The sequence below is a fragment of the Thrips palmi genome, unplaced genomic scaffold, assembly GCF_012932325.1.
Source record: "Thrips palmi isolate BJ-2018 unplaced genomic scaffold, TpBJ-2018v1 HiC_scaffold_2, whole genome shotgun sequence".
Lineage (NCBI taxonomy): Eukaryota > Metazoa > Arthropoda > Insecta > Thysanoptera > Thripidae > Thrips > Thrips palmi.
Genome location: NW_023144629.1, coordinates 519,738 through 547,466, shown reverse-complemented (window position 1 = coordinate 547,466; position 27,729 = coordinate 519,738). Strand labels below are relative to the sequence as shown.

The window sequence follows — 27,729 nt, the reverse complement described above, 5'->3', positions numbered from 1 at the left end:
CTAGAGGACCTCAAGCGGCGGATGGTCACCATGGTCACGCAGTTCATGACGCCCCTGGCGGGGCCTGAATGTAGGCAACCCGGCCGCAGTTGAATCCGCCTGAAGGGCGGTAAAAGTGTGACATCACACTCACACACAGAGGGAAAATTCATCGTAAGACCGAGACCCCTTCGCCGACGGTGTTGACTGTACCGCGCGAGCATAAATACCCACCGAGTGCACCAGCCTGAAGAAGGGTCGGTCTTTGGCAGAGTTCCCGCGGAAGCTTTTATATCCCCAGAAAACACGGCGCTATTGTACCTGTCGCTGAATGACCGGGTGCGCACATTCAATAACACCGACGATATCTTGATTTTTTTTTTTCCAGTGGGCCCGTGCACTTTGGCGGCAATTGCCTGTTGCCGGTCGTACGAATGATGGAGGCACGGAACTGACTAATTAAAGTGGCCCGCATTGTAACCGGCGCGCGCTGCCCGGCGCTGCCCGGCGCTGCCCGTGGCGCGAGAGGGAAGTGCCTGCTTTCGAGAGGCCTCACCACACAGGCACTCACTCGGTGCCGGCGCAGTGATCACTACAGTGATGCAGTAAAGTCGCAGATCGATCGGTAGATTAGATTGCAGGCCGTCCACGCCACGAGATGAGGTAGTGAGAGGGATTTAAGAAATTAGGGCAGGGCTTTTTTTGCCCTGTTCGTGCATTTCGGTCTATCTGCTGCGGCACGCCACGCGCGGCTAGGCTGTGCGTGACTGTCTTCGGGACGGCTGCACATTTTGCCGCGTTTTGCTGCACCCAGCGGTTTTGGCGGGATGTCATTCTGCTGACTCGAGTGGCATTCAATTTCCTTGAGTCAGTTCTCCTTTCGCCACCGACCGTTCGAGCACTTCACTTGGGAGTCTCTAATAATCGAGCCCAGCCCACCGGCCCCAACCGGCCCACCGCTCACCGCCGCCAGCCCCACCCACCACCCACCCCTCCCCCACCCCCCAGCGGTGGGTTGGGCAACGAGAGTCACGAACGAACGACCCGAGTCCCTAGCAGACGACGCGAGCGGTTGTGTGAGTGTACGTGTGTGTGAGCCCGATTCGGGTTAGTTTACTTAGCGCCGCCGTGATCGGTGGAATCCCTCTGCCTCCGCCTCGCATTGGCTGGGATTATCAACTCTTTGCCCGTTTTCTCTGCCGCAGTGCTCCGCAGTGTAGCGGCGAGGGGACGTCGCCCTCCCTCCGCCAAGTTCAAGAGGTCCTGGTCCTAGGTCCTGCCGAGGGGTAGCCATAACCTCAACATGCTGTCGTCAATTGTACCGAGGGCTGCGCTGTGAGTATTGTTCCCTGTCGACGATCCTCTACGTCGGGTTGGCTTCTACTCTACCACCTGGAAGTGCGTGCTTTGCAACACCTGGCAGAGCTGTTTGGACGCTGTCACTAGTCTAGTAATGGAACTGACAGTGTACCCTGTACAGTCAGGCTCAAAAGCTAAAAGCGCTCGCCTTTGACAGCATTTGCATGCCTGGTTTGCCTTACTGGCTATCTCTGTTTTTGAATTACTACCATAGATTTATTTTTTGTATATTAATTAAATTTTCTATGTTTTTTTTTCACTTAACTTTTTACAGCTCAAGCAGCCACTGCAGCAGGAATGGGGCACTCCAGTCATTATGTAGAGTTGTCTGCGGCGATCCTTCCAGCCACTTCCAGCTCACGAATCCTCCTCGACGGTGCTATCATGAAGTGACTGGTGACATCATCTGCCCTTCGATGGTTCAGGGTATCGACCACCTGAGAGATCCCCGCCTTAACAAGGTAAGATCTTCTCGTTCCCATACAATTTAATCCCTACTTCAACGTTTGCAAACATGTTCGGTTGTGGACTGCCCGCACGTAACGCATTTACCATTGCTACTGTCAGTACTGTGCAGTGCAGGCATTTCCTGTGTTTCCTGCTCCTGCGTTTATCCTTGCCCTTCCCACCCACCCCTACTCCTTGCCTTTGGAGGGGTCTGTCCACCTCTTGTGTTGTACACTCCCCCATCGGCACTGGGCCAGCATCCCTCTCTGGTCTGGACCACCTTCATCATCCCCGCTTGAATAAGGTGTGATAAAAAGCAAAAGCAACATTTCTACAGCGTGTCACAATAATAATTTTTTTTTCAACAGGTATCAATAAGGCGGAAGTCTTAAGACAACTGATGTAACTTTTTTATGTTTTCTTGCAGGGCCTTGGCTTCACTTTAGAGGAGAGACAAGCCCTGGGAATCCATGGTTTAATGCCGCCAAAGTTTAGAAGTATGGAAGTTCAGTTGAACTTGTGTTGGAAGTCTGTGTGCCGGTACAACGATGCCATCAACAAGTTCCTGTACCTTGCTGAGCTTCAGGTCACATATTTTTAAAAAACATTTTGTATTAAATGGCTATTCATTTGTTTGAAATTTGTTTGCTTGTTCATCAAGATTTTGAAAAATATTTCTTTTACTTTCCCAGGATCGAAATGAAAGACTCTTCTTCCGCTTACTATCAGAAAACGTCGAAGCTCTGATGCCTATTGTCTACACACCAACTGTGGGACTTGCTTGCCAAAAGTATGGTCTCATTTATCGTCGACCCAGGGGACTGTTTGTTACAATCCATGACAAGGGCCATATTTATGATGTCCTTAAGAACTGGTAGGTATCTAATAGAAAGACCTCTTTTGGATGAAATGTCAATACGACATGCTTTAATTAATCCAAGTCTACATTACCTTGTACTCATTGTGATAGACAATAGTCCATTTCATAATTAATTTACTTAACAATTACTGTTGAATGAAACTTTAGAATTAGGAATTAATGAATTGCCTTTAGATTTATCTCATCAGTATCTTACAGTGTTCATCTCAAGACTGCAAACACACACTGTTTTTGGCTTTAGAAAGCCAAATAATTTTAGAAAAAGATTTTTTTTGAAAGGAAAAGCTTATCATGTAGTTATCTTGCTTTGACAGCAATACTGAAAGACTCCACTCGTCTGTAGACCAGTCGTGCACAATAAGATATACTACTCCTCATGAAGGCAGTTCTGATCACTAACTGGTTGATAATGCATATTGCACTTATTATTTTGGTTCTAGCCACCTTGGCACTTTTGTCAAAATTGTTGTTATACTTTATCCAACCATTCTCAGATTTAAAAGTTTTAGGGCGAAAGGCTAAGTGCTCATTGCGAGGGTGTGGAAGTTTCAATTGACAGAGGTTTGTAATTTCTACTTAAGGAATTTTGTTTGGTCTTTTCAAGGGCCCGAGTCATGTACTTGCACTTTATCTTGGATATTTGCAATGTTTACTTCTTAATCCAAATTATTCTGAATGATAAACTTGTCCAGTGTAATAGAGTTGTGGATTACCAGGAATTGCATGATAGACTGCTTCTGGAACAATGTAATGCGTACCTAGAAGAGTCATGTTGTAACCAAAATAACACCAATTTGGCTTTCTGCTGCCAATTTAATTCAAGAACTAATATACAAGCATGCTAGCTTTGCTCTTCAAGAAGCTTGTTGCTGCAGTCTTCTTTTCTTCCTAAAAGAATTTAGTTTAATTTTGATCGATTGGGTCAACCCAGATTTAAAGCTGCTCTATGGAACCATGGATGGTTTCAGTTCATTCCAAGTTTGCGTGCTATGTTGCATGTTATTTTGGTATTTTTGTCTGAACTCCCTAAAATTATTCTCTTTGTTCTAACATCTGGAACACTTTTTTCATTAACTTGAAATGTTAGAGCTTATTTGTATCTTGTTTCTTACTTGTTGTTTCATAATGGATGGATTTAACTTTCATCCACCTGTCAGCAGACAGATGACAAGTGCCTTTACTATTTTTGAATTTGTTTTCAATAATTTTATACTACTTCTTTTTTTAGAGAAACATGTTAAAAACATAAATTTTATAAAAGTAGGAGACAATATCAAGTCTTTGATTTATTGGAAGTGAATGAATGGGATCTTGTCCGCTTCAGGAAGGCAGAGACTCTTGACATGTGAGGCATATAGCCAGGCGGCAAAGGTGACGGTTGCTTGTTGGTGCTGTTTAGGCCCGAGCCCGACGTCCGCGCGATCGTGGTGACGGATGGCGAGAGGATTCTGGGTCTGGGTGACTTGGGTGCATGTGGGATGGGAATCCCAGTCGGCAAGTTGGCCCTGTACACGGCATTGGCCGGCATCAAGCCTCACCAGTGCCTCCCCATTACTCTTGATGTGGGCACCAACAACCAGGTGGGCAAGCCGTCTCAAGTCGACTTTATTTTTTTGCATTATAGATAGTTTCTTTCACTTTTTGTTTTGTTAAAAACACCATTATTATTCTGCTGTCTTTCACTGTTCGCATGATTTTGACCGGACTGCCGAGGTGCAATTTCATTCTAGACATGAAACGGAGAGGGTGCCACTCTTAGTAGGACTCTCATTTTGTTTTCTTAGTCCTAAAGGATTTCTTGCATGCTACAAATGCTATTGATTTACAATGATGGGTCTGTCTGCTTGCTTGATGGCGCATTTTCAGGATTGGTTAAAAGTAACTGATCAAATGACTCTGACCAAGCCACATTTAATTGTGGAAAATATTGTAGTGTTTTTTGCAGACTTCTCTGATAGCTGCTATGAGTTTTGTCTTGTTCATTGTAGGTCGTATGTTTGTTTTGCATTTTAGTTTTTGCTTTTAGAGGAATAAGGAAAGGTAAAGATTTAAGGTTTAGGGTATAATAATCAAATTGCAATGGCTGCTGAAAATTTGCTTTATGAAATTTTCCAGTTTTCAAACGTTTGTCATAGTATTTTTTTATGGATTCAGTGTCCTCTGAGGAAATATTACAAGCCCTCACCATGTTCTGCCATCATCTGTTTTATATTATTCCAGACACTTCTGAAGGATGCTCTGTATATTGGGCTGAGGCAAGAACGTGTTACTGGTGAAGTGTATGATGAGTTCATTGATGAATTCATGAAAGCTGTTGTGAAGAGATACTCCCAAAACACACTTATTCAGGTAGCAAACACGCAGTGATTTTGTAGTTTATATGCTCTGGTACTCTTAAAACTAACATTTTTTTCCCTTCATATTTAGTTTGAAGATTTTGGTAATCACAATGCTTTCCGATTCTTGGACAAGTACTGTGAGGAGTACTGCACCTTCAATGACGACATTCAAGGTACTGCAAGTGTAGCTGTGGCTGGTTTGATGGCATCTAAACGTATCACCAACAGAAAACTCTCTGACAATAAGTATGTCTTCCTTGGAGCAGGAGAGGTAAAACACTGCACATGTTGTCGATGCTATGAGAAACTTGATAAGAGTAAATATAATACTGATCCAATTTTAATTTTAGGCAGCTATTGGTATTGCTGATCTTACTGTGAAGGGCATGATGGCAGAAGGGTGTTCAGAGCAGGAGGCTAGGGACAAAATCTGGATGGTTGACATTGATGGCCTTCTAGCCAAAGACAGACCAGAGGGGCATCTTGAAGGTAGCATATATTGTTATTGATTATTTTCTGTTGATTTGTTGCCTCTGGTGTTTCAATTTACCTACTTTAAAAACCCTTTCTTGTAGGTCACAAGGTAAATTATGCGAAGGATCACAAACCAACCCACAGCTTCATTGACATTGTCAATGAGGTAAAGCCAAGTGTTCTCATTGGTAAGTCTTTTTTGTTTTTTCTCACACGTTCTCTCTTTAAAAAATATTTGGTAGGTTGCATTGTTCAATAAACTCTGTTATTGATGATGTCAGGTGCTTCGGCTTGCGCTGGTGCATTTACACCCGAGGTGCTGAAGCAAATGGGAGCATTTAATGAGCGTCCCATTATATTTGCTTTAAGTAACCCAACTAGCAAAGCTGAGTGCACCGCTGAACAGGCTTATCAGTACACTGAAGTAAGTATTAAAAGAGCTTTCTTCCCAACTTTTATTATTAATCTTACCATTAATCTTACCATTCTCACCAATCTTTACCATTAATCTTATAAAAAGGAAAGTTAACATTCATGATTTTTAATTTGTTTTTACCTGTTTTAGGGCCGTTGTATATTTTCCAGTGGTTCCCCCTTCCCTCCTGTTGAATATGGAGGTAAAACCTTCACTCCCGGTCAAGGAAACAATGCGTATATATTCCCTGGAGTTGCTTTGGGTGTTATTGCGACTGGAATGCACCACATTCCGGATGACATATTCCTTATATCAAGTCAGGTTGGTTTAGAAATAACTTAACTTTTGTCTTTAAATTAATTATAATGAGCCTCTTTATAAATTATAAATTTTATCCAGGTCTTAGCAGACTCGGTGGCTCAAGCAGATCTGGATAGGGGAAGCCTTTACCCACCTTTGGGTGACATCAGAGAGGTGTCTGTCAGGATTGCTACCAAAGTAGCCAACTATGCCTACAAGAAAGGTTATTTGGTTTTGATGCTTGTGTTTTAAACTGAAGTAAAATGGTGTGAATTAAATTTTTTAATCCAAAATTTCCTTTTTAGGGCTGGCGTCTTTGTATCCAGAGCCAAAAGACATGGAAGCATTCATCAGGTCAACTCAGTATGATTACTATTATGACTCACCACTGCCTGCAACATATCCTTGGCCCAAAGAAGTTGAAGATCATGTTCCAATTGGAGATCTCTCAGACAAGGAACTTATGTACTAAATAAATGCTTGAGAATATTTCTCTTTAACATAAATCCTTTTTTATTTATTTATTTGAGGAAAGGTTCTTGTAAAACTTATTTGGAAATGTCAATATTGTAGATGTAGGTGTCAGGTTTATTTACTCTTGACACACAGCATGTAACTCACCGCTTAAAGCTATCTGTTAGAGGCATGGAAACCTTTTAATTGAAATTTGCTTAAGAATTATACATTTTGGTTTAAGATAATCCTTGACCCTGTCCTTTTTGCAGTGTTGTGAATTAAGTTATGTTGGGAATGTTGTCCTTGCCTGTCACTAGCCGTACAGTATGTCCTAGTAATTTCTTTGACATTTCAAACTTGCATTTGGTAAGTATTAATCATTCAAAAGATGGTTGAGCGTGCTTGGCTTTTTTTCTCTAGTGGTTAAGTGCTTGGACTTCCAAGAAAAAGCAATGTGATCCCTATTTTTAAATTTACGTTGTCATAATGAATACACGCAAAGCTGTATCCCATCTTTGAGTGTCCCCAGTGAACAAGATTCCTTACCTTTTTGTGCTTTGTAAATTTTTGGGGTTTTAACCAAAGACCTAGTTTAATTTTGAGGAAGTTGTTACATTCAATAATTCTTTATTGATATCTGTGATTGGAAGGAGTGGACTGAATACAATTCACACTATCTTCGTCATTGCTGTACTGTTAATTAATTCTACCTGTACATTATATGAACCAACATTGGACTGCAGATTCTTTCTTTCACTTTGTGAGTTCCAAACCTTTATAGTTTGCTTCTTTTATTCAGTATTATTGTGACTTGTTAGCTACTTTCAGTTTAATCTATTTCTGTCAACAGTATTGTTTCAGTTTTGTAAGGGAGAATGAAATATCTGGTGTTATGCAGTTCACTTGAAAGTTGATTTTATTTTCAATTATTTGTTTTTTTGGTTTAGAATATTGGCTATGAAAATTGTAACTGTAATTGAAATACAAGCACCTTGATGATCTTTAACCAGCAGTTTTGGGCAAGCCACAAGATCAAAACAGAAAACAAACATATCTTATGAACAAGGCGCGACTATGATTTTACCTCACACACTCAGCCACGGAATCAGGTTGGCCTCTTCACCGCAGTAGAACTCAACTAGCGCCACGGGTGACGCCTTTTTACTCGATGCTAATGTGTCAAAGACCATTGGACAGGCATCTGATTTGCCTATGTTTTTTGCAGAATATGACAGCGGCATACGCCAGGAAAGGTTGAAATAAAAATTACACCCAAATAATATGTTTGAAATTATTATTCTGCATCAAATTAAAATCATACTAACAGTATATTTTCACTCACAAATAATTTGTGACTTTTAGGAGGAAAAACAGTCAAACAAACAAGACAAACTAGTGACAAAAGAAAAGTCAGGTTTAGACTGAAGCCTGGCCAATGAATGAGGGTAGTAATTAAAAATCAATGTGAGAAAACAGAAAACATTGACTGACTAGCAAAACACAGGACCAGAAGGTGCAGAACACAGCCTGAAATAAAAAAAAGCCTTAATACACAAAAACCCAGTACATCATCAAGTTTTGAGGGCAGAGAACTACCAGGCGAGTGAGAAAAGAGTGCTCTTTTCTAATAGATCAATCAATCGGACATTGGAAAGTTTCTTTGGAGAAAATTGAAACAACTGCTAAAGGAGATAGGAGAAAAATAAATAAATAAAAAAAATAGAGGATCATCCTCAATTTTGAATCTGCTCTGTGTGAGCAAGAAAACAATACCTCAAAATGGAAAAATTGTTTCAGAGTCATTGATCAACCTACAGGCACTCTATCATTTCCTTATCAAACTTTGAATTGTACTAGGACAGAATCAACAGAATGTGTTGCAAAAACTCGGTTTAACAATTGGAGTGCTGTGTGAGGCCAATATCAGAATTGGTTAGGCCGGCAAATGGAGCTATTTTATACCTCTAAGCCACATGAGCTCACATGCATTAACACACACTTAGTCCTCAGTGTTATTAGTCTCAGCAGCAAGTGCAACATTAAGACGAGGCAAATAACCCTGAGGCCAGTACACATCCATGACGACCCAACCTTTCAACATTTCTTGTTTCTAATGAGTTGCTTTACAATATAACTAAAACTATACACTGCCTTAGCAGGACATTCACACACTATATAAAAACATTTTATATACACAATAAAAATATTTCACTCAACATATGTATTTACAAGAGATTTCTATTTTTTTGAATAAGCTCGCAGTCACAGGTATCTATTTGGGTACTTACATTATTATTTTTTAAATGTTAATATCTAGACAACATGAAACAAATCATACTTTCATTTTACTCGAAACAAGTTTGAATTCATTCACATTACTCCTAAACCTATCACATTGGACGATAAGATAACAAAAACTTTCTAGTCAAAACCCTGCCAATCCGATGTTTCACCTTCATCTTCCAACTCCACACCGACGCTATGGATGCCATTGCGTAATAGGGGTGTCCCTTTTCCTCTGCCTGCATAAAGGTACAGAAAGGTAAAGTTAAGGTTTCAACAGAATGGCAACATACACTGGACAACAGAAAGCAGGGATGAGCCAACTTACCTAAAACTCTTGCGTGGAATGTTAATTTTAAACTGATGTTGTGGTTGTCATCCGGGGACAACAGAAGGAGGTCCTCCTTCATTAGCTTCTCTTTGTGAGCAAAGTATTCTACGTTTAAATGCCAGCGGCCATCCTCACATTGACTCATGGATAATAAATGACAGTTTGGATTGAAAACTGCAGTAGCAGAACCGACATCAGAGGAAGGTCCTTGAAGAGGGCCGTTGGGACACATGGCAGGCGAAAGGAAAATGCTTATATGATAACGATGACCCACTTGCAAAAAGCCAAGATGTATGGCAAGAGAGTCATCGTCCAACTGTTGAATTATCACATTGTTGTCCTTAGGAGCAACAAGAGCCTCTCCTCCGAATCGTACATGGTGGTCTGTAACAAACAATGCATATACAATCAATAAAATTATCGAATTGGCACCGTACTGGTGTGTTTCTTGATGCCATATCAACAAGTGAATATGTTGAAGGAGCAAATTTTCTCTTTAAAGCAAGAAAACCACGATTGTATCAATATAAGATGAATGAAACAGTGCACACTTAAGACATCAAACATGTCATTGCCAAAAAAAATTAGAGCTCAAAACATTTGAGACAACTAGGCATTTTCTTAATATTTTTTAAAAATATGTTTTTAATTTGTTCATTGGAAATGTCAAAGAGGCAGATTAACAGATGAATTGACAGATTGACAAGTGAAGAACACACAAAACTTAGGTTATTTACTGACCTGGCTTCATCCCCATTTGCTGAAACACGGCGCTGAGCTCTGCTTCAGTCGATAACTTAGCATTACTACTGTTCTTTACGGACCACATAAAACTAAACTAAAAATAAGCTACGAAACCAATCAACGAAAAGATTTAACAACTTCGCAATATATACACATTTAAAAACAGTGTCACATATCGTTTTTCTCAGTTTTGAGAAGATGAACCGGATGTGGGTATGGGTAGTCCAAAGCTGTTTGAGCACCACACTAAAAACTTTTGTTTTTGTTTTGAAGTTTTAGAAAGGGAGTGATTGACGGTGAGCGATCTTAACTAGGAGGGAAGATGCTTTTGCATGTTTGTGACGAGCGTTCGCTCTGTCTCGCTTACGAAATGACTTGATGCGCTGAACACGAGACTTTGATGGATAGGACATCCTGGACTGTTTCCGCTTGGTGCGGGACCGGGACGTGATTTTAAATTGTAACCTGTGTGTGACTGCACTATCAAGCGCTAATAGTCTTATCTATTTTGTTGCGGTTAGGCGCGGCGAATGAAATGATTGTTTGATTCAGATTTTTATTATAACCAAAGGAAGAATCGGACAAAACAAAGGTAAGCAGTAGTCATTATTTACTCTTAAATTAACACATGTGGAAGAACCACATACAGATTATTCATGGGGAATAAATACATTGCATACCAAGTACATACAAAATAAAACAAAAAAAATGTATTAAATAAAATAATTTTGTACAGTTTTTTTTAAACACCTAACTAAACATTATTACAATTTGCGTTTCTGTGTGCTAATGTACAGAACATTGTTCCCACGGATAAAGGCATCACCGTACTTATTCTTCAGCTGCCCGTTGACGTATTCTTCAGTTTGTTCCAGCGCTATGTTCATGTATCCATCTAAACATGCTAAAACACCTGGAACAATTTTACATGTTATAATTTAAAATAAAAGCTCTCAAGAAAGAAATATAGATTTATAATGACACAATACCTCGGTAATCAACGCCACTGTTGAGTTTGACAACAACAGGACGACCATGAATCTGCTGGATGAAGCTGGTTAAAGCCTCTTTACGACTTGGTGGGGCAGACGACATGTTGAACTGAAACAAATCAATGATACGGATAACAGACTTGGTGATCAATAATAATTCGATGCACTGCTGCGTCTACAAAGATGCAAAAACAAAATTTCTAATATGTGCAAGGCGTTAAAACAAGATCATTTTCCGACAGATTTGCCCTTTGATAGGAAAAAGCAAAACCATATTATGATAAAATGTAAGATAATCATTTAATACATCAAACGCGGGGTGTCAGAAATAGGTTAGAACACGGATGCCGGGTAAGGAACAAACATCGTAAGAAGGCATTCATAATAAGTAAAGTACCTGAATTGAACTGCCGGTCAAACACTGATCAGCCTTATTTGTAGTTGAACACCGGGGCAAATATTATTCCAAGTAGCTAAGCTGAACCCAGGGATATAGGGATGTAAATAAATACTGTTTGAGTGCGGGCTGCGGGGAGATTTGGTGGAGTATGACGTCACACGCAGGAGTAAATCCCGAACCCGAACGATTCCGAAGACTCACGAACGAGTCGAGCGCTAATCTGAATCCTGATCCTGTGGGAGAAGGGCGGGGAGAGGGAGGGAGGGAAGGCAAGGGGAGACGGGACGGAAGGGCGGGATAGGAAGGAGGGAGGAAGAGGATCCTTTCTTCGACCGTAGCCATCCTTGTCTTGTACAAATCCTGCGCTGGATCTCGGTTTCTCCAGGTAAATTTAAAGGCTCCTAGTTTTGTCTGTTGTAGTGTTTGGATTTGGAGGCCTCGCTTTGCGTGAAGGAGCGTTTCATTCATTCGAGTCCGCCTCGGCTCGGCTCGGTTTTTCTACCGCGGCTGCAATGCCGCGTCTCGGCTTGGCTCGGCTTGTCCTGCTCGACTCGGCAATATCGATCGCTTTGAACCCGAAGCCGTCCACCCCAAGCAGAGCTTGTCAACTGCTCTTTTTCTAGAGATGGTAAAACTTTGTAAGTTTACAATCAAAAATTCAGCTGGTCTTAAGAGCTTAAGGCTCAGTCCTTTTTGAAATGATCTGTACTTTAAATGGATAGATTTGATGTATGGTTGGCACGTTCATTGTTTCCATTCATTGTGTTGATTGTGCTCAAACAATTCTGTTTTTCTAATTATTTTTATGCTTTATTTTGGCGAAAATACACTCTGTTATACCTAGGATCTCATGTTTTTCTTGCAGGTTGCTGTGCTGCGGGACATAAATCATGCAGGCAGAAACTGAGGCCAACAAGTTCGTTTCAAATATACCACAACCTGCATCGTCACAGTCCCACTCAGATGTGGATAGTTTAAAAAATATTGCCCTGATATCAGAGCGTCAGCATGGTCACAGACCACTGGAAATTCATCAAGCAGAAAATTCAGCTCTACTCCCTGGTCAAGAAACCTCTAGCCAACTAGTACTGCATGATATGGCTGCACAAGAACCACAAGAACACTTACACCAGATCGAATCTTCTGAAGTGATTTCCAGCATGAACACTGGGCAAGGTCATACAGAAGCTGCAGCTTCTGTGTCAGACATGCAAAATTCTGAAACAATAGTCGACATTGCTGCACCTGAAGTGAGGACACGAATTCGATCTCAAGAGGACGATATTGTTGTACTGCAATCTACTTTCACGCAAACTTATCCTCTACCAGATGAACCCAAAAAGGTAGAGAATTGTTTAAGAATTTTTCTGGACATTTCATTTTTCTTTCATATTGAAGTGCTGAAATAATCTTATATCTTTTTCTGATTGCCCGTAGGTGTGCCATTCAGTGGCCGTTCAAACCCAATTTAATAACACTGAATTTGAAGCCCAGACCTACAGTGTTATCACTGGAGATGGGAGTGTTTCTTATGATAGTGATGGAGTGCGTGTGCTTCGAGCTATTGGGACATGGTAATGTAGCAGAAATAATATCTAATATAAATATGTGCTATTTGTTGAAAATTCCTAAATACAATTAAAATTTTCAGGACCCCTAATTACCCAGGAAACGAACAGTTTGTTGATCAGAACTCTGAGGTTTACATGAATGGGTCCGGCACTGTTTCAAGTCCAGATAATTCAATGATTCAACACTCGGTTAGTAGCTCACCAAACAGCGCTTCAAACTGTCTACCAACTGCAACAGTCAACAGAGAAATGAGTTCTGACCATTCTCAGCATTCTCTTCAAGATGACCAAGAAAATGCAAATAAACAGCCAACAGGTGACAAGGCATTTGTGTGTCCTGTATGCAGTAAAGGATTGGCTCGTAAAGACAAGCTTGTTATTCATATGCGGATACACACAGGTAACTTATTTTTTCTTCTTTAAAGCATTATCTAACTGATGTATACTTATTATTGATGTGTCACTTTTACTTTTGAAGGCGAGAAACCATATGTGTGTGAAGTCTGCGAGCGGGCGTTTGCAAGGAGAGACAAACTAGTAATGCACATGAATAAATTAAAACATCTGACACCATCAAATATTGCTCCTCTTGGCAAAAGGCATCATCACTCAGGAGCAGGGATGACGGGATTGCCAGAAAAACGTCTTGACATGAAGCTGGAGGTAACTAGAATATATTTTAATGCCCCTTGCTCTTATACGGACAGGTGAATATTTCTTTTCTACTTTTTAGTCTCAAGAAATGGGATCACCCTCTTCATCTGTGGATATTCAACCGGCAACTTTGGTGCAAGTTGTTCATGAACAACCAACAATGACCTGGAATTGTGAACTTTGTGGACGAATCTGTATCAGTCGAGAGGAGTGGACAGCCCATGCACGCTCACATCTGGATGGAGATACAGGTTTTGCGACTACCTCTATTAGTTCCAGCCTCTCAGTACTTACACCTCTGTCATCATATCAGTATGCTGCAGCACCTCCTGAAAGACAGATGTGTGTTGTCTGCCGACAAGACTTCCCCAACAAAACTGAACTTATAATGCATTTACGCTCTCATTTTGTTGGAAAACCGGAGCTTTTGGCAAACCATGTGGCAAGTCTAACTGACTCAACAGGAGTTTGTTCATAAGTTTCCCCCTGAATAGCAGGAACATTCCTTTCAAGATGTTTTGTCAAAGTACAAATGTACTTGCTGTCTTAATCTTGTAGGTACAATAATTTCTTTAAGACTAAAGAATTTCTTTTGAGATTTGTATAAGTGACCTCCCTCCTTCTTGTAAGATTTTGTTTTGCTGCTATGTAAATTGAGCTCTCTATTTTGGATGTTTTGATCAAAAATGTTAAAACCAATTTTAAACATTTTATGTTGTTGCTTTTTGTGTTGTTGAATGTGCCATGAAACAAATTTACTAGTCTTATCATGTCATATCATTGCTTATTTTATCCCTCTTAGTTTTGTGAACCAAGATTATGGAATGTATTTTTATGAAGTATTTTGAAGAATTTTGTTTGATGTAATTTCGATAAAACCATTATTTGGCATTTGCAAAAAATGTTATTTTCTACTAGAAAGATATTTAACTGATGGTTGTAGATTTATAACTTTTACATTGATACATTTTCTAGCTTGTACCTGCCTCTCTGATCTGATCACTTTTGAGTTATGCAGGTAGACATGTTGTTTACCTCCTTTTGACCTATCCATTAAGGCAAAGAAACAGAACCTTCCCAAATTTACTGCCCTAGCTTTTTAATTTTGGAAGAATCTTAAAATTTTGATCAGCATGGCTTCCTTTTAATTATTATTAACTTTTTTGGTATTATTTTGTTACATTGACATGTGATCTCTCCATGCTAGATGCTTTACTCTTAAACCTAGAACTTAATCATAATACAAGCTGAATTAAGCTTAACTTTAGATTAGATTTATACATTTGGATCAAGGTATCTCTTGTTCATATGGGTCATGTGACGAACAAAGCAGCTCTCATAAATGGTCTTGATTTGGACCGGGAACTTGCTGTATGCATATGTATTTGGTTTTCCCCTGTAGTTTTCCATGTTTTGTATAATTTGTGGTTGAGTTCTGTCTGTGGTAACCCAATCTGACAAAAAAGACAAAAGAACATTTAAAATTGCTGTGGGATCAATGTATTTTTTATGTTTTCATTGGGCTAACATTGTATCTTATTGACTCACAATTTTTTTTAAGATGCCCATTTATATATCTTTTAATTATTTGTTCATGTTTGCAGGTATGTTTTTGTAATTTGATAAGAATAGTGGTTTAATTTTACTTTTTGTTTGCACGAGCCACTAATCTATCTACTAACCCTCTGAAGAATGTTGTTACTTATTTTAAACTTGTGTAATGAACAGTGCACTTGGTCCCTTCTTTTAACCGGTAACCAGTAGAGCTTTTTTTTCGTGGTTACTGTACTATTGTAAGTTTGTAGTTACCATCAACTTTTTTGTACCGTTAAGATGGGACTCCACCAATGGAGAACGAAGTGGAACCTTGTCTCCACATTGTCTACGAGAATGTTAAGTTTCTAACATAATTTGTGTTGCTCTCATTTACTGTTTTCTCCCCCTTTTTAATTTTTTACGTTGTGTGCGCTCTTCAGCCGAACATGATAGTAGCCAGCCATTTCAGTGTGACACTGTGTGTGCCTTTGAATGATGGTGCACTTTAGATACCTGCCCATCAGCTGAATCGTCTACTTTGTAAATAAAAGTATTAGCCATGGAAAGTACACTCTCTTTTTTCCCAATTCTGTTGAACATTTTTCCTCTGTAAAACAACTCAAACTCGTTGCACATTCATCCCAACTCATCCCTCCGAAACCCCTGTGAGGTAGGCATCTTATTCGGCTCGGGGGCTCGGGGCCGCCCACCAACAGCTGACTGCTGCTGCGAGCGCTCTCTAGCGCCGGCATCTGCTACTCACGCGGTAGGTTTGTTGTTGTTTTCCTCTGATGTGCAGAAGCTAAATTTGGGGCGAAGACACGGGGAAGGTGCGGGGACGGAGGAGCACAAATTCCTACAAAATGTAGGCTTTATGTAACTGGATTGGCGATGTATCTGATTTTTCAAAAAATAGCGATGCAATGCAGCACTTGACCGGCTAGACTTAACCTCTTACTTTCTGAGTGTAAAGAACTTTTTTCGGTTTCCAGTTCAGTATAGCTTTGATAGCAGAAGGCAGCAGCAAAGGGCGTGGCGCTGTATTAAAATTGAGCACCATATCGGGATATAAAAAGACAATACCGTTGCTCTGTAAATTATGGGAGCGGTGCAGTATAGGGGATGCAATCATGATGCAATGCACTGCAAATCTCATTAAACTGTAAAATATGGGATTCATTTATTGAATGCAGCAATCTTTGATGAGGGACATCATAGTTGTTTTGTAATCCTCAAGTTCTTTCTTATCAGGAAAGATGTTTTAATGTGCTACTATTTCTATTTGCGCAGAAATCATCGCAACTTTTAAGATAAGGCCAGAGTCCAAATTCCAACTGTGAGTATATTGCTAATTAACGTTCATCAGAGTCTTTGTCGCTAATATTGAATAGAATTCCCATAGGTTTGCCATGTACTTAGTGTTTTTCAAGCATAATTCTTTTTTTGTACCAAGCTTACTAGTCTGAATCCTTATTGTGCAGGATGCTGATCAGAATGCGTTGGTTAATATTGCCAGTTATTGGGCTACAGAGTTTGGCCTTAGCTGAAAATATGTGCAACAGATGCCTCCTTTTTTTGCATCATTCAAACTTTAATTATCTGTATCGCTTTCTCTACACCATGCAACAAGCGACAGCTTAGATTTTTTCGAGTGGAAACAGTGTGCAGTGTGCTTATTCTACCTTCCTCTGGCCTGCTGCTAACATCGGCGACCCGTGGCGCTACCTCACGGACCCGCGGGAACTACTGATATGGCGGGAGATTTTGAACTTGGAACATATCAAAAAAGGTTTGGGAAGTGAATTTTGATCTGTATGACCTTAATTCTAATGAAGATGCTTCCCATGATAAAATATTGTGGCCTAAAGTGGATCCCAGGCACATAATTGACTACTTTTTGGTGTTCCCAAGAGCTCGGGTTGGGGTGGTCCGACTAAAGCTTTCTCGACATCTTTTTTTTTTTAGACCTACTGCTTTTTCTTGAATTATTGATTGACTTCTTTTGTATGTTTTGTGATCACTGATCATGTTAACCTACTGTTTCATTAGAACTGCAATGTTACTTCTTCTTGAACAATTGAGTGAAAAACTTATTTATGCAGCTTTTTTCTTTCACTTTTTGTACGCAAATGAAGAGAAAAATTGATGTTTCTCACCTTCGTTCAAAGTTTGTATTAATTAAATCTTAATATACACTAACAAATTGCTCACTTGCTCGCCCTTATCACAGTTTATAAAGAAATCGACACTACAGCCATAATTCTCTCTTAACTGTGATAGTAAGGGCGAGCATGTGAACAATTTGTTAGTATATATTAAGATTTAATAAAAACAATTTCTAAATTAAGGTGGGGAATATTAGTTTTTCACTTCATTTGCGCACAAAAAGTCAAAGAAAAAAGCTGCATAAGTAAGTTTTTCACTCAATTGTTCAAGAAGAAGTTACATTGAAGTTCTAATGAAACATTAGGTTAACATGATCAGTGATCACAAAACAAAGAAATAGTCAATCAATAATTAAAGAAAAAAAATTAGGTCTAAAATAAAAGATGTCGAGAAAGCTTTAGTCGGACCACCCCAACCCGAGCTCTTGGGAACACCAAAAAGTAGTCAATCATGTGCCTGGGATCCACTTTAGGCCACAATATTTTATCATGGGAAGCATCTTCATTAGAATTAAGATCATACGGATCAAAATTTACTTCCCAAACCTTTTTTGATATGTTCCAAGTTCAAAACCTCCCGCCATATCAGTAGTTCCCGCGGGTCCGTGGCGCAGCGCTGTATGTTGTCCCCTGAATGTAGGCAATTTCAAGGAGCCGAGGAACCAAGAATACAAAAGTTCCACTGTACGCCATCAAGGCCTTAGCAATTTTGTCACAACTATCTAAATATCTTCTATTTTGTCGGCATGGAAAAATTAAATGATTTTGAACAACTTACTTTGTCTTAGATGGATTGCTTTCTTTCGTGTGAGCATTTTTCAAACCAACATCAGCGGCACAGAATATTGCCCTGCGGACACTGCACCAGTATGGTATTGACACATCAGATTCACTTTGGAATAGGTCTGAAATGCCGCTGTGTAAGTAGAATTTTTGTAACCGAGCACATGTGTAGATGTGGTTTTGAAGTAGATGTATGAGTAGAAATTTGTTTTCTGGTCCTTAGTATTGTTGTCTTAGTGTGCCTGCAAGATTACTACAGATTTGATAAAAGCAGCTCTGTTTGAGACAGTTGTTCAGCTTAAGTCGATTTTTACTATTTCAACTATTATCTTTTTTCTGTGCAAAAAACTAATGATGTTTTGGATTTTTTAAAATTTTAGTACTTTGTGGCATGTGGGTTGGTGGCGGTGTCGATCTGTCTTGGGTTCGAGTACCGACCGATTTTTTTTCCGTTTTATCAAACCAATTTTTCCCCCACCAGGCTGACGGCGTTGTGGTTCTCCGGCCCCTCCGGCCATGTCGTCGGGCCAGATCGACGAGGCCATCGCGGAGGTGGCCAGCGCCGTGGCACGCCTGCAGCAGCGCCTTCAGCAAGACGACGCCAAGGCGTGTCTGGCGGACACCATCACCTGCGCGATGCAGTCCGACTCCCAGTCCGAGGACCGCCGCTGCAAATGTGACAAGATTGATGGCGTCGTGGACGGCGACTCGAGCGAGGTGCACCTCGTTGTGCGGTATTTGTTAACCGTCTTGAGAAAGCAAGGCATGCTCAACCAGGTAAATCCGTGGTTTAAAAAAAATGGTTTGCTATTCAGATGGTATTTAAACACCCGGTTGTTACCGTTGTTGTGGTGTCGCAGGTGTGCAGCGTGTGTACACCATCACAGGAGACGGTGATCCCCGTGTGCAAAGAGTCCGAGGAGCTGTCTGGCGACGAGGAGGAGGGTGGTGTGGGCCAGGAGCAGGAAGCAGAGGCCGCGTTGGTGTTGGAGCAACCGAACGTGGAGGAGGCAGAGGAAGAGGAGGAGTCCTTGGAGGACGAGGAGGAGGAAGAGGAAGAGGATGACACACAACGCTTGGATGTTCACAACGCTTTTCTCGAGCTCCAACGCAGAGTCACCTTAGACCTAAGCTCGCTCAGCAAGCATGGGCCAGATGATTTGGCTCAGGCGAAAGTGTCTCTGCTGGCGCCACATATGCTAGAGCCGGTAAGTATTTATCCTGGATTGGCTCGAGTATGACAGAAAAAGTTTCAAAAAGTAATTGTGTTTCTCTTTCATTTTAGGTGCGAAAATTGATCCACCTGTACTGTGATGTGGATAGTGCATGGGTGCTGCAGTTGCTTTATGACTTGGCCCCACAACTGGAGGAGCTTCAAATGTCCAGGCCTTCCAAAGCACACCTGGAGGTGATGGAGACTATGCCACAACTGAGTCGCCTTGATATAGAATACTATAATGGAAGTAGTCAGAGCTATGGAAGCCAACAGGACTCCAAGACAGCAAGCAACAACTATGTTTTTAAGAGGCTTCCAGCCAGGCACTGTGGTCTCCGGTTTCTGAGGGTGAGCAAAGCTAATTTTTTATTGTATTTAACAGCAACGGCACATCAATCATCCAAACGATTTTAAAATAATTCTTTCAGGTGGGGCACATGCCGAAAAAAAGTACTCTGTCCTTGATAAGAACCCACCGGAAGACTCTGGAAGAGCTGTGGATGTCCGTCGGCTCGGGGAGTTCCCCAGGCAGCACGGGGATGTCGGAGGGCGACGGTTGGCCCGAAAACTGCCTCGACCTCCACGAGAAGCTGGGCCGGTACGCGGCCGAAGGGCCACTCAAGCGTCTCGTGCTGTTCCGATGGCTGTACGCGCACGACGGGACTGCCTGCCTCGTCCAGATCCACGCCCTCCGGCAGGCGCTGCCAGGGGTCGACGTGCTCTGCCGTGAATGCGACAAAATTTCCTTTAGTGACTTTTGAATGGCCTTTGTACAGTAGTTCAATTAAACAAATGAATTAGATCAATTGCTTGTACCATTCCTATTTTTAATATTTTCAAGAATGACAGAGCTCTTTTGTGATTTCGCTCCTTGAATGGCTTGTTGCCACTCAATGCACAGTCTAGTGTAAAATCAATTTTATACCAATTTTTATACTCTTGTTTTTTTTGTTTTATTTTTTTGTTCGTTAATGCAGAGAATTATTTTTTGTTTTGTTTTACCTTTTTGCTGTTTTAATAAAACAGCAGTGGAGAATCTTGTAACTTGATTTGTTTTAAAATAATTATTGTACTAGTTAAATTTTATAGTGAATTGTATACGTTTTACGGGTTGGGGTTATTGCTAATAACAACTTTTTGATGTGTATTTGGAGGTTTTAATGAGTCAGCGACACATAAAGTTTTCTTGTTGTGTTGTTTTGTTCCTGTAAAGTATTTTAGTTTTCTAGTCCAATCAAGAGGTAGAATGTGGTTTTACCTACAGTACATCACATTTTGTATTACACCATGATTTTCTGTTTGCTTACCAGTTTTCTTTAATTATTTGTTGTTTTTTTCTTGTTATGTTTCTATTTATGTAACCTTTCATCAGGCAGTCTGATACTAATTCGAAATGACTACAATCCATATAATGGACGGACGGACGGTGAGAGACACTTTGCTCGGTTCAAACTTGAATCAAGCCAAGCTGTTTCAATGTGCTAACTGAACTGATTTTGTAATAAAATGAAAAATAAAATAAGGTCTTATGAAGACTAATTAACCCTTTAGAAAATCCGGGTCTCTTACTCTTACCAACGCGAATGCTCCAACGCGGACTGTCGATACTCCGTGCCCCGGCAGCCCTGGGCCATGCCTGGGCAGTCCCTTGCAGGCGCGGGGTATCGCCGCCTGCCCGCCTATTCCGCAAACAACCTTCCGCTCAATGGAGTAGATGCGCCCTTGAAAAAGGTGACAGCCTCCACGTGAGAAGGCAAGCGCAGCTTGGCTTTGCTAAGTAAAAGAAAGCATTCAAACCCCCTGTTCGTTTCCCAACGGCGCAACTACTGGAATTTGAAAAAGGAAATGGTAACAAAAAAATGGGTGAGATTTAGCAAGCCTTTTTCCTGAAAAGGGATTGACTTTTGCAGTGTGGGGTCCGTGGTGTCACCCCGGCGCCGACGCCCCCAGGCCGCCCCTAGGCCGGCGTGTCGTCCGGGCCGTCCCGCTGCCAGTGCCGGCACACTGCCTTGTGACGCGACACGGATGCGTCCAGAGTCGTGGAACTAATTCGAAGTTGTCGGAAGGCAACATTTGTCATACTGGTCCCCAGCGGGCCATGATCGCCCGACCAACTTATGCCAACTCCAGCCCACTAGATCACCGCCACCCCCGCCGCCGCCGCCCCGCGCCCCGCCCCTCGGCCTTCCCCGAGCTCCTCCTGCTTCCCGGCGTGTCCGCCAGAGAGCGTCGGCCGTCGGGGTAAAAAGTTGGGCCCGCGAAGAAGAGAGGGCGCCATGCAAAGCACTGCACTGCATGCAGCTCGACGATGCAAGTGCGCAGTTTAAAATGGACTTTGGGCTCCTTTGCTCACCCCCACACCATCATCTTTTACCCTGCTCTGCCGCCTCTTTGTGGCGGTCAAGTGGAGTTTCCTCCCTTTCTGGTAAGTGTCCTTCCTTTCAACCACAACACGCTCACACACACGCACACACACACACACACACACACACACACACACACACACACACACACAGAGGGAATGACCGCGCGGTGGAAACAACGCCAAGGTGCCATAAAAGAAGTAAGGGTGAACCAAGGACCAAGGGCGATTGCCGGCCACTCAACAACTTACTTCCTGCACAGAGACTTTGACCCTCCAAAAAATAAAACGAGAGAGAGAGAGAGAGAGAGAGAGAGAGAGAGAGAGAGAGAGAGAGAGAGAGAGAGAGAAGAGGAAGAAGACAAGAGACAGATATTTGGGGCCAGTGCCGAGCGCGACGCCAGCGTCGGCACGCTCGAGTTGACTACCCTTTTAGCTGGTACATTTTGGAAATCTTTACCTACTTTTGGACTTTCTCCCAAAATCGCCACCTATCGACCTGCAGCCTTCCCCCGGCGCCCATCTTTCTCTGCGCTTCGCCTCACGGCCCCGGAGGAGCGTCGCCTTTTTCGCGAAACAGTGCACACACGCGTGCCCCGGTGGGGCCGCAGGGCCGCAGTAGTGGGTGCCCTGCCACGGCGCCACGCCCCCCTGGGGGCCTCGGCGCGGCCTCGCGGGGCCTCGGCCCAATGGCAGGCCGCGCCCAGGCAGGCCGAGGCCCCGAGGGGGGCTCCAGGGCGTATCGATCTCCCTGGGGACGGCGACTGGGCGCAACGCGGAGCAGCGCAGCGCGGAGAAGGCAGCACTGGGTGCCCGTGGTGCGCGCTGCTCGCGCTGCCAGCCAATCTGGGCGCGGCGCTGCGCGGCGCAGCGGGGCGCCGACCCTGGCGGACCCTCAGGGGGCGTGGCGACGTCTCTGGGGAGTCGTGGGAGGAGCCACGGCCTCGGCCCTCGGCCACGGCGCGGACACGGGGTGCTTCCAGGTTACTCCAGGTGAGGCGGCCCCTGCCTCGGCCCTCGGCCGCCACCGGTCAACGGGGTGGACACAGCGGCAAAAGTAACGCACGGAGCACGAAACGTCGTGGACCATTCACAGCAAGGTCCGCTCATCGGAGATTTCGCCCTTAGCATGTTCCCCATTCCGCGTCCGAACCAGTCTGAACTTCAAGAGCTGGATGCGAATCTGAATCTGGTTCCGGGCTAATCACTCTGTGGGTTGGTTGAGGCGCATTGCGGTCAACAAAACCAAGACAACAGCAAACATGGCCCCAGTTTGACGACCGAAACGACCCTCGGAATCGGTCTGCAGAGCTTGGCCTTGGCGCCATTTCTTGGCCGTGTAGGTCCGCGTTGATGAGCAGTGCGGGGCGGGGCGGGGCGGCCCGCTCGGCCACTCTGATCGGATTATGATACTTCTTCCTTCGAGTCGCCTCGCCTCGCCCTCCCACTCCCCGTCTCAGTTATTTACGCCGTCCTAATTCCATTCCGCTCCATTATATTTCGGTGATGGGAATCGGGAAGCCGACCGGCCTGCCTGCCTGCCTGGCTGGCTGCCTGGCTGGCTGCCTGCCTGCCTGCCTGCCTGGCTGCCGGGGGTAGGTGCGGCAAGGACACGGGGCGGGGGCGACCCAGGCAGGACCTAGGCGCCAGGGAGGGGGCGTGTTCCTTTGTTTCCGAAGCTCCATCCGCGAAATTGGTCGAGGCTGGTCGGTGCGGGGGAAAGGGGGCAGCGCGCGTGTGCGGGAAAAGCAGTACAGTACCGGTGGGCTTCACTGCAGACTCTCGCTTGCTCATACAGTGTTCCGAAGAAAGGGTTGTTCCGTCTCTCTCGCACCCCTACGGACTCCCCATGAGTGCGACAGAGACAGAGTTCGGAATGAGCTGCAGCTAATTGGCTTCCGGCCGGACTGCATCCTCCTTCCTCCTTCCGGGGGAGCGGCCGTCCATGCCGCCCGGATGATGCGGATGAACCGGGCAGCGCCACGCCGCGCCACGCCACTCCACTCCACGCCGCGCCACGCCTCGCCACGCCACACCACACCACGCCACGGCACACCACACCACGCCACGCCACGCCGCGCCACGCCTCGCCACGCCACACCACACCACGCCACGGCACACCACACCACGCCACGCCACGCCGCGCCACGCCTCGCCACGCCACACCACACCACGCCACGGCACACCACACCACGCCACTCCACTCCACGCCGCGCCACGCCGCGCCACGCCACTCCACGCCACGCCGCGCCACGCCTCGCCACGCCACACCACACCACGCCACGGCACACCACACCACGCCACGCCACGCCGCGCCACGCCTCGCCACGCCACACCACACCACGCCACGGCACACCACACCACGCCACGGCACACCACACCACGCCACGCCACGCCGCGCCACGCCGCGCCTCGCCGCGCCCACGTGGATCGGCCAGGCCGGATCAACCCCCGCGACCGGCAATCATCCGAGCGGACTCCATTGGGCTTCACCGCGGCGTGGCGCGGCGTGGCGCGGCGGCCCCTTCTGCCTCGCCGCGCAAGACGACGCTCCAGGCCGGTTCCGCGAAGAGCAGCCCATCTCTGTCGCACTCACACTGAGAATGAAAGAGTTATAATCATGACTAAAATTTTGGGCGAGGAATTCTTTATCACCCAAAGTGAGGAAGGTTTCCGCTCACCCAAATTTGGGTCATAATACTTATGGAGCCATATAGGTAGCTGATACACCCCAAATTTGGGCGAGGAAGCCTTCGACCGGGCGAGGAAACATTTCTCGCCCAAATTTGGGTGATAAAGTACACCTCGCCCAAAATTGGGTACTATTGATCATGACTTTTTCATTCTCAGTGTCATGGGCGTTCCGCAGGGGGTGCGAGAGAGAAAGAGCGAAAAATCGCTCGGCAGGTTCAGTTATCGGTCATCGAGGTGATTTTTCCTCGTCCGTCGTCCAACGCACGTTGAGGGGTTTGGGTTCCAGGTCCAGGCCGTGGGCGGCTGATTCTGAGGGATTCTGCTGAAGCATAGAGCTTCGTAGCTCTGTCCCTCGCGCACCCGTGTGGAACGCCCCATGAGTGAGAGACTCTTGGTGGCGTGGGCAGCGGGGCCGCATGGCAAAGTGGATCAACAGTGGTCGCCCCCTGGACTCACCCTGGAGGCACCTTGACCTTGGTTGGTTCCATCATCCTGGCGGAGATCCAGTGGAGTAGTGGTCTTCGCTTGAAGCCAAGCGTAGAAACCACTTCGTTCGAAGAAAGGCGGTGAAAGGACTTCCAGTGTGGGCGCGGTGGATCCGCACGAATTAGATGGGTAGAGGCGGCACAAAATCGTTTTCCATGTGGGTCACCACCACACTGAATGCAGCGCCCCTGTGCCGCCTGCCTGCCTGCCTGCCCGCCTGTCGCCAAACGCAGCCCCGGGGAGCGCTCAGCAGACTGATTCCGAGAGTCGTTTTCGTCGCTCCGTCTCTCTCGCACCTGTGACGGACGCCCCATGAGTGCGAGAGAGACAGAGCGACGAACGCGACTCTCGGCATCAGTCTGCAGTGATTGCAGCGACTCCGTCAGCCATTTTGTCGTGGCGGCGGCGCGACCGTGATTGAGGCGCTCCCTGGAGGGAGACTACCGAACTACCGACACGTCTTCGCCTCCGCCTTCGCCGCTCATCGACGCCGAGCCGCCGGGACTCGGGTTCGAGTACCGGCCGCGGCCGCGCGCGCTTTCCGTCTGACGACAAGGAGGCCAAGGCCGCCAAGGTTACAAGCGAGGCACCTGCCCCTGGCGGCTAGCTCGGCCTGCCTGCCTGCCCGCCGTCCGAGTGTCTACCAGTGTCTACCCAGCCCGGCCGCCCGAGCTGCCAGCCAGCAGCCCCAGCACAGTGGGCCTGGAAACCGGTGGAGCGGCCAAAACTCTAGACGCGTTTTGAGCTCCAGAGCCGATAAATGGGCCTCGAACCAAACGTGTGACCCCACCATGGATTGCTCTCCGAACGAGGAATCCATTGGTGGGGTCACACGTTCGATTCGAGTCCCATTTAGCGACTCTGGAGCTCAAAACGCGTCTAGAGTTTTGGCCGCTCCACCGGTCCTCTGGCCCACTGTGCCCAGCCAGCAGCCGCCCGGTCAGCGAGAAGGCGGTGTGGCGGCCGAGGCGGCGCAGATAAGCAATTTTGGTGCCTCGTGATTGGTGGAAGCCCCCGGGGAGCGAAACTCCATCTACAAATGAACGGCCGTGACAAGAGCTATAATTCGTAGGAGGCGAGCCGAGGCGGCGGGGACGGCGACGCCACCGGAAGTAGGGTGGCAAAGAGGAGGAGGAGGAGGGTGATTTTTGAAACAGGGTGTGGAAAGAAAAGGGAAAGTGGGATGGAATCGGGCGCTGCTTCTGTCATCGTCCGAGGGGAGGGGGAGGGGGAGGGCGCGCGCACGTAGCGCCCGTATCGGCCTAACTAGCTGCGCGTAAAAAAAGAGAGAGGGACCGCAAACGGCGCGCACCCTATTCGGACGGTCGTTTTCCCGAACGGGAGCGTCCCCCCTCCCCTCGACCCCACCCCCTCCCCCCTTCCCCTTTCCTAACCCGAGGCGTTAGTTTAGGTGGTCAGACTTGTGTACCTCCCGATGTAACGGCCTGCGTCGTCGCGTAAATACTGCTTACCAAATCCAAGCCCACCCCCGCCCCACCCCGCCCCCGCCCCCGCCCCTTGCCTCGGCCCCGCTCGCGCTCGGCCCTTCCAGTGCACACCGTTGCTGCCGCTGTATCACCGGCGAAAAAGAAAGTTATTGAAAAGGTGGATTGACTTGGAGGGACCGTCTCGATACGAGATCCGGGTGGCGTTCGCGAGAGCACTGTTAATTCACCTCCATCGCTGCACGCGATACCCCTCCCGTCTTAGCGCGTCGTCGCGTCGCAGCAGCGCGACGGCGCCGCGCTCCGTAGGGGTTCACGTCGCCGAGGTCCCTCAACGGGACTGCTGGCGGGGCGGGGCGGGGCGCGGCGGGGCGGGGCGCGGCAATGGTATAGGAAAGGCACGAGATCTACGGTGAGGGTCCTTGTTCTGTTGGCACGCATATATTAGGCGTGACGTGAGATATGGCGGTTCGTCGCTAACTTATCATCTGCACCCTCCGCGACTCGTCCCCGGGCCGTGGTGGCCGAGGAGGCCGAGGCGGCCGCAGCCGGGGCCGGGGAGCGGGTGCCGTGCCACTGTTACTTTTGACACCTGTCCGGCGAGGACGTCCAGGACAACCCCGTCGCTTTGCCTCTCTCCCACCTGTACGGGACGTCCCATTAGTGCGAGAGAGACAGACCGACGGCCGCTGCCGGCCGAGTACCTTATCCCCCTTCCCCCTCCCTGAAAAAAAGTGCTGCCCCTGCCGTCCCCTCCTCGCGGGCCCTGCAGGCTGAACCCTGCAGGCCTTGCAGGATGGCAATACATCTTTCAGCCCCTCCGCCAACGGATTGCACTTACTTCGCGCCCTACTAGCTGCCCTCGCCCCGTCCGCCCGTCCACCCGTGTGTCGGTGTGTTCGTCTTTCTGTCGGAGAGTCGGACTCTCCGTCCGTCCGTATCTGTCCGCTCGCCCGTCTGTCTGTCTGTCTGCCTGTCCGTCTGCCTGTCTCCCTGTCTGTCTGTCTGTCTGTTTGTCTGTCTGTCTGCCTGGCTGTCTGTCTGTCTGCCCGTCTGTCTGTCTGCCCGTCTGCCTGTCTGCCCGTCTGTCTGTCTGTCTGTCTGTCTGTCTGTGCGCGACCCTCTCCAGGAGCAAGTACAGGTCTTTAGAACGGGGCGGGGCCGCCGTCCTCCGGCTATTATCTTCACACTCCCGAACGCTGGGCTTTCCCTCCCCTTCCCCCTCCCACTTCCCCTTCCCCCTCTCCCTCTCGGAGTCACACTAATGCTTTGGGCCCATTAAGGCGATTGCCCCCCTAATTTCAAGTCATCGGATTGGGCTCAAATTTGGTACACTTGTTTGGAACACAATCATGATGCACTCCCTAAATTTTTATTTAGGTGGTTCAATTTTGAACCATGATTTTGAACCTTCAAAA

The 27,729-nt window shown here is 45.9% G+C and overlaps 5 protein-coding genes across 20 annotated transcripts; 3 read left to right on the top strand and 2 right to left on the bottom strand.

Annotated features, from left to right (window-relative positions):
* The first annotated feature begins 755 nt into the window (after nt 1-755).
* Nucleotides 756-7,655, top strand: LOC117646765 (NADP-dependent malic enzyme-like). Of its 3 annotated transcripts, none has more exons than XM_034387936.1 (14): nt 756-1,055; nt 1,185-1,314; nt 1,613-1,799; nt 2,213-2,371; nt 2,478-2,659; nt 4,065-4,245; nt 4,886-5,014; nt 5,093-5,275; nt 5,355-5,493; nt 5,580-5,666; nt 5,760-5,902; nt 6,044-6,214; nt 6,293-6,416; nt 6,499-6,665. In XM_034387936.1, exons 2-14 carry the CDS (start codon nt 1,283-1,285, stop codon nt 6,663-6,665), a joined length of 1,884 nt encoding a protein of 627 aa, XP_034243827.1. In that variant the 5' UTR covers nt 756-1,055; nt 1,185-1,282. The 3 variants fall into 3 exon arrangements, with proteins under 3 accessions (XP_034243827.1, XP_034243826.1, XP_034243829.1); XM_034387935.1 differs by having other exon boundaries at nt 756-1,061; XM_034387938.1 differs by having other exon boundaries at nt 963-1,086; nt 6,499-7,655.
* Nucleotides 7,656-7,926: 271 nt separating this feature from the next.
* Nucleotides 7,927-10,384, bottom strand: LOC117646767 (UPF0687 protein C20orf27 homolog). The gene is made up of 3 exons (XM_034387945.1): nt 10,005-10,384; nt 9,261-9,647; nt 7,927-9,171 (listed from the first exon to the last, which is right to left on the bottom strand). Exons 1-3 carry the CDS (start codon nt 10,090-10,092, stop codon nt 9,071-9,073), a joined length of 576 nt encoding a protein of 191 aa, XP_034243836.1. The 5' UTR covers nt 10,093-10,384; the 3' UTR covers nt 7,927-9,070.
* A 96-nt stretch (nt 10,385-10,480) lies between these two features.
* On the top strand, nt 10,481-15,726 carry LOC117646766 (zinc finger protein 594-like). Of its 5 annotated transcripts, none has more exons than XM_034387942.1 (7): nt 10,520-10,599; nt 11,820-12,027; nt 12,265-12,742; nt 12,837-12,973; nt 13,051-13,370; nt 13,449-13,633; nt 13,704-15,726. In XM_034387942.1, the coding sequence occupies exons 3-7, from the start codon at nt 12,290-12,292 to the stop codon at nt 14,100-14,102; spliced, it is 1,494 nt and encodes a 497-aa protein (XP_034243833.1). In that variant the 5' UTR covers nt 10,520-10,599; nt 11,820-12,027; nt 12,265-12,289; the 3' UTR covers nt 14,103-15,726. The 5 variants fall into 5 exon arrangements, with proteins under 5 accessions (XP_034243835.1, XP_034243833.1, XP_034243831.1 ...); XM_034387940.1 differs by having other exon boundaries at nt 10,521-10,599; nt 11,820-12,037; XM_034387944.1 differs by lacking the exon at nt 11,820-12,027 and having other exon boundaries at nt 10,481-10,599.
* LOC117646768 (U6 snRNA-associated Sm-like protein LSm6) lies at nt 10,601-11,580 on the bottom strand. Its single transcript, XM_034387946.1, has 3 exons — nt 11,397-11,580; nt 10,997-11,108; nt 10,601-10,920 (listed from the first exon to the last, which is right to left on the bottom strand). The coding sequence occupies exons 2-3, from the start codon at nt 11,100-11,102 to the stop codon at nt 10,772-10,774; spliced, it is 255 nt and encodes an 84-aa protein (XP_034243837.1). The 5' UTR covers nt 11,103-11,108; nt 11,397-11,580; the 3' UTR covers nt 10,601-10,771.
* A 152-nt stretch (nt 15,727-15,878) lies between the features above and the next one.
* Nucleotides 15,879-20,879, top strand: LOC117647141. Of its 10 annotated transcripts, XM_034388697.1 has the most exons (7): nt 15,937-16,025; nt 16,451-16,496; nt 18,114-18,245; nt 18,590-18,885; nt 18,969-19,316; nt 19,394-19,672; nt 19,753-20,879. In XM_034388697.1, the coding sequence occupies exons 4-7, from the start codon at nt 18,625-18,627 to the stop codon at nt 20,083-20,085; spliced, it is 1,221 nt and encodes a 406-aa protein (XP_034244588.1). In that variant the 5' UTR covers nt 15,937-16,025; nt 16,451-16,496; nt 18,114-18,245; nt 18,590-18,624; the 3' UTR covers nt 20,086-20,879. The 10 variants fall into 10 exon arrangements, with proteins under 10 accessions (XP_034244592.1, XP_034244587.1, XP_034244586.1 ...); XM_034388701.1 differs by lacking the exons at nt 15,937-16,025; nt 18,114-18,245 and adding an exon at nt 15,879-15,926; XM_034388696.1 differs by lacking the exon at nt 15,937-16,025 and adding an exon at nt 15,889-15,926 and having other exon boundaries at nt 18,114-18,885.
* The last annotated feature ends 6,850 nt before the right edge of the window (nt 20,880-27,729 follow it).

Coding starts and splice junctions, on each gene's coding strand:
- LOC117647141 (XM_034388701.1), top strand. CDS start 18,625: ATGTCGTCGGGCCAGATCGACGAGGCCATCGCGGAGGTGGCCAGCGCC. Junction 18,886..18,968: donor AGCAAGGCATGCTCAACCAG/GTAAATCCGTGG, acceptor GTGGTGTCGCAG/GTGTGCAGCGTGTGTACACC. Junction 19,317..19,393: donor CGCCACATATGCTAGAGCCG/GTAAGTATTTAT, acceptor CTTTCATTTTAG/GTGCGAAAATTGATCCACCT.
- LOC117646765 (XM_034387938.1), top strand. CDS start 1,283: ATGCTGTCGTCAATTGTACCGAGGGCTGCGCT. Junction 1,315..1,612: donor ATTGTACCGAGGGCTGCGCT/GTGAGTATTGTT, acceptor AACTTTTTACAG/CTCAAGCAGCCACTGCAGCA. Junction 6,417..6,498: donor CAACTATGCCTACAAGAAAG/GTTATTTGGTTT, acceptor TTTCCTTTTTAG/GGCTGGCGTCTTTGTATCCA.
- LOC117646766 (XM_034387944.1), top strand. CDS start 12,290: ATGCAGGCAGAAACTGAGGCCAACAAGTTCGTTTCAAATATACCACAA. Junction 12,974..13,050: donor CTTCGAGCTATTGGGACATG/GTAATGTAGCAG, acceptor TAAAATTTTCAG/GACCCCTAATTACCCAGGAA. Junction 13,371..13,448: donor TCATATGCGGATACACACAG/GTAACTTATTTT, acceptor TTACTTTTGAAG/GCGAGAAACCATATGTGTGT.
- LOC117646768 (XM_034387946.1), bottom strand. CDS start 11,102: ATGTCGTCTGCCCCACCAAGTCGTAAAGAGGCTTTAACCAGCTTCATC. Junction 10,921..10,996: donor CAGTGGCGTTGATTACCGAG/GTATTGTGTCAT, acceptor AAATTGTTCCAG/GTGTTTTAGCATGTTTAGAT.
- LOC117646767 (XM_034387945.1), bottom strand. CDS start 10,092: ATGTGGTCCGTAAAGAACAGTAGTAATGCTAAGTTATCGACTGAAGCA. Junction 9,648..10,004: donor GCAAATGGGGATGAAGCCAG/GTCAGTAAATAA, acceptor TGTTTGTTACAG/ACCACCATGTACGATTCGGA. Junction 9,172..9,260: donor ATTCCACGCAAGAGTTTTAG/GTAAGTTGGCTC, acceptor ACCTTTATGCAG/GCAGAGGAAAAGGGACACCC.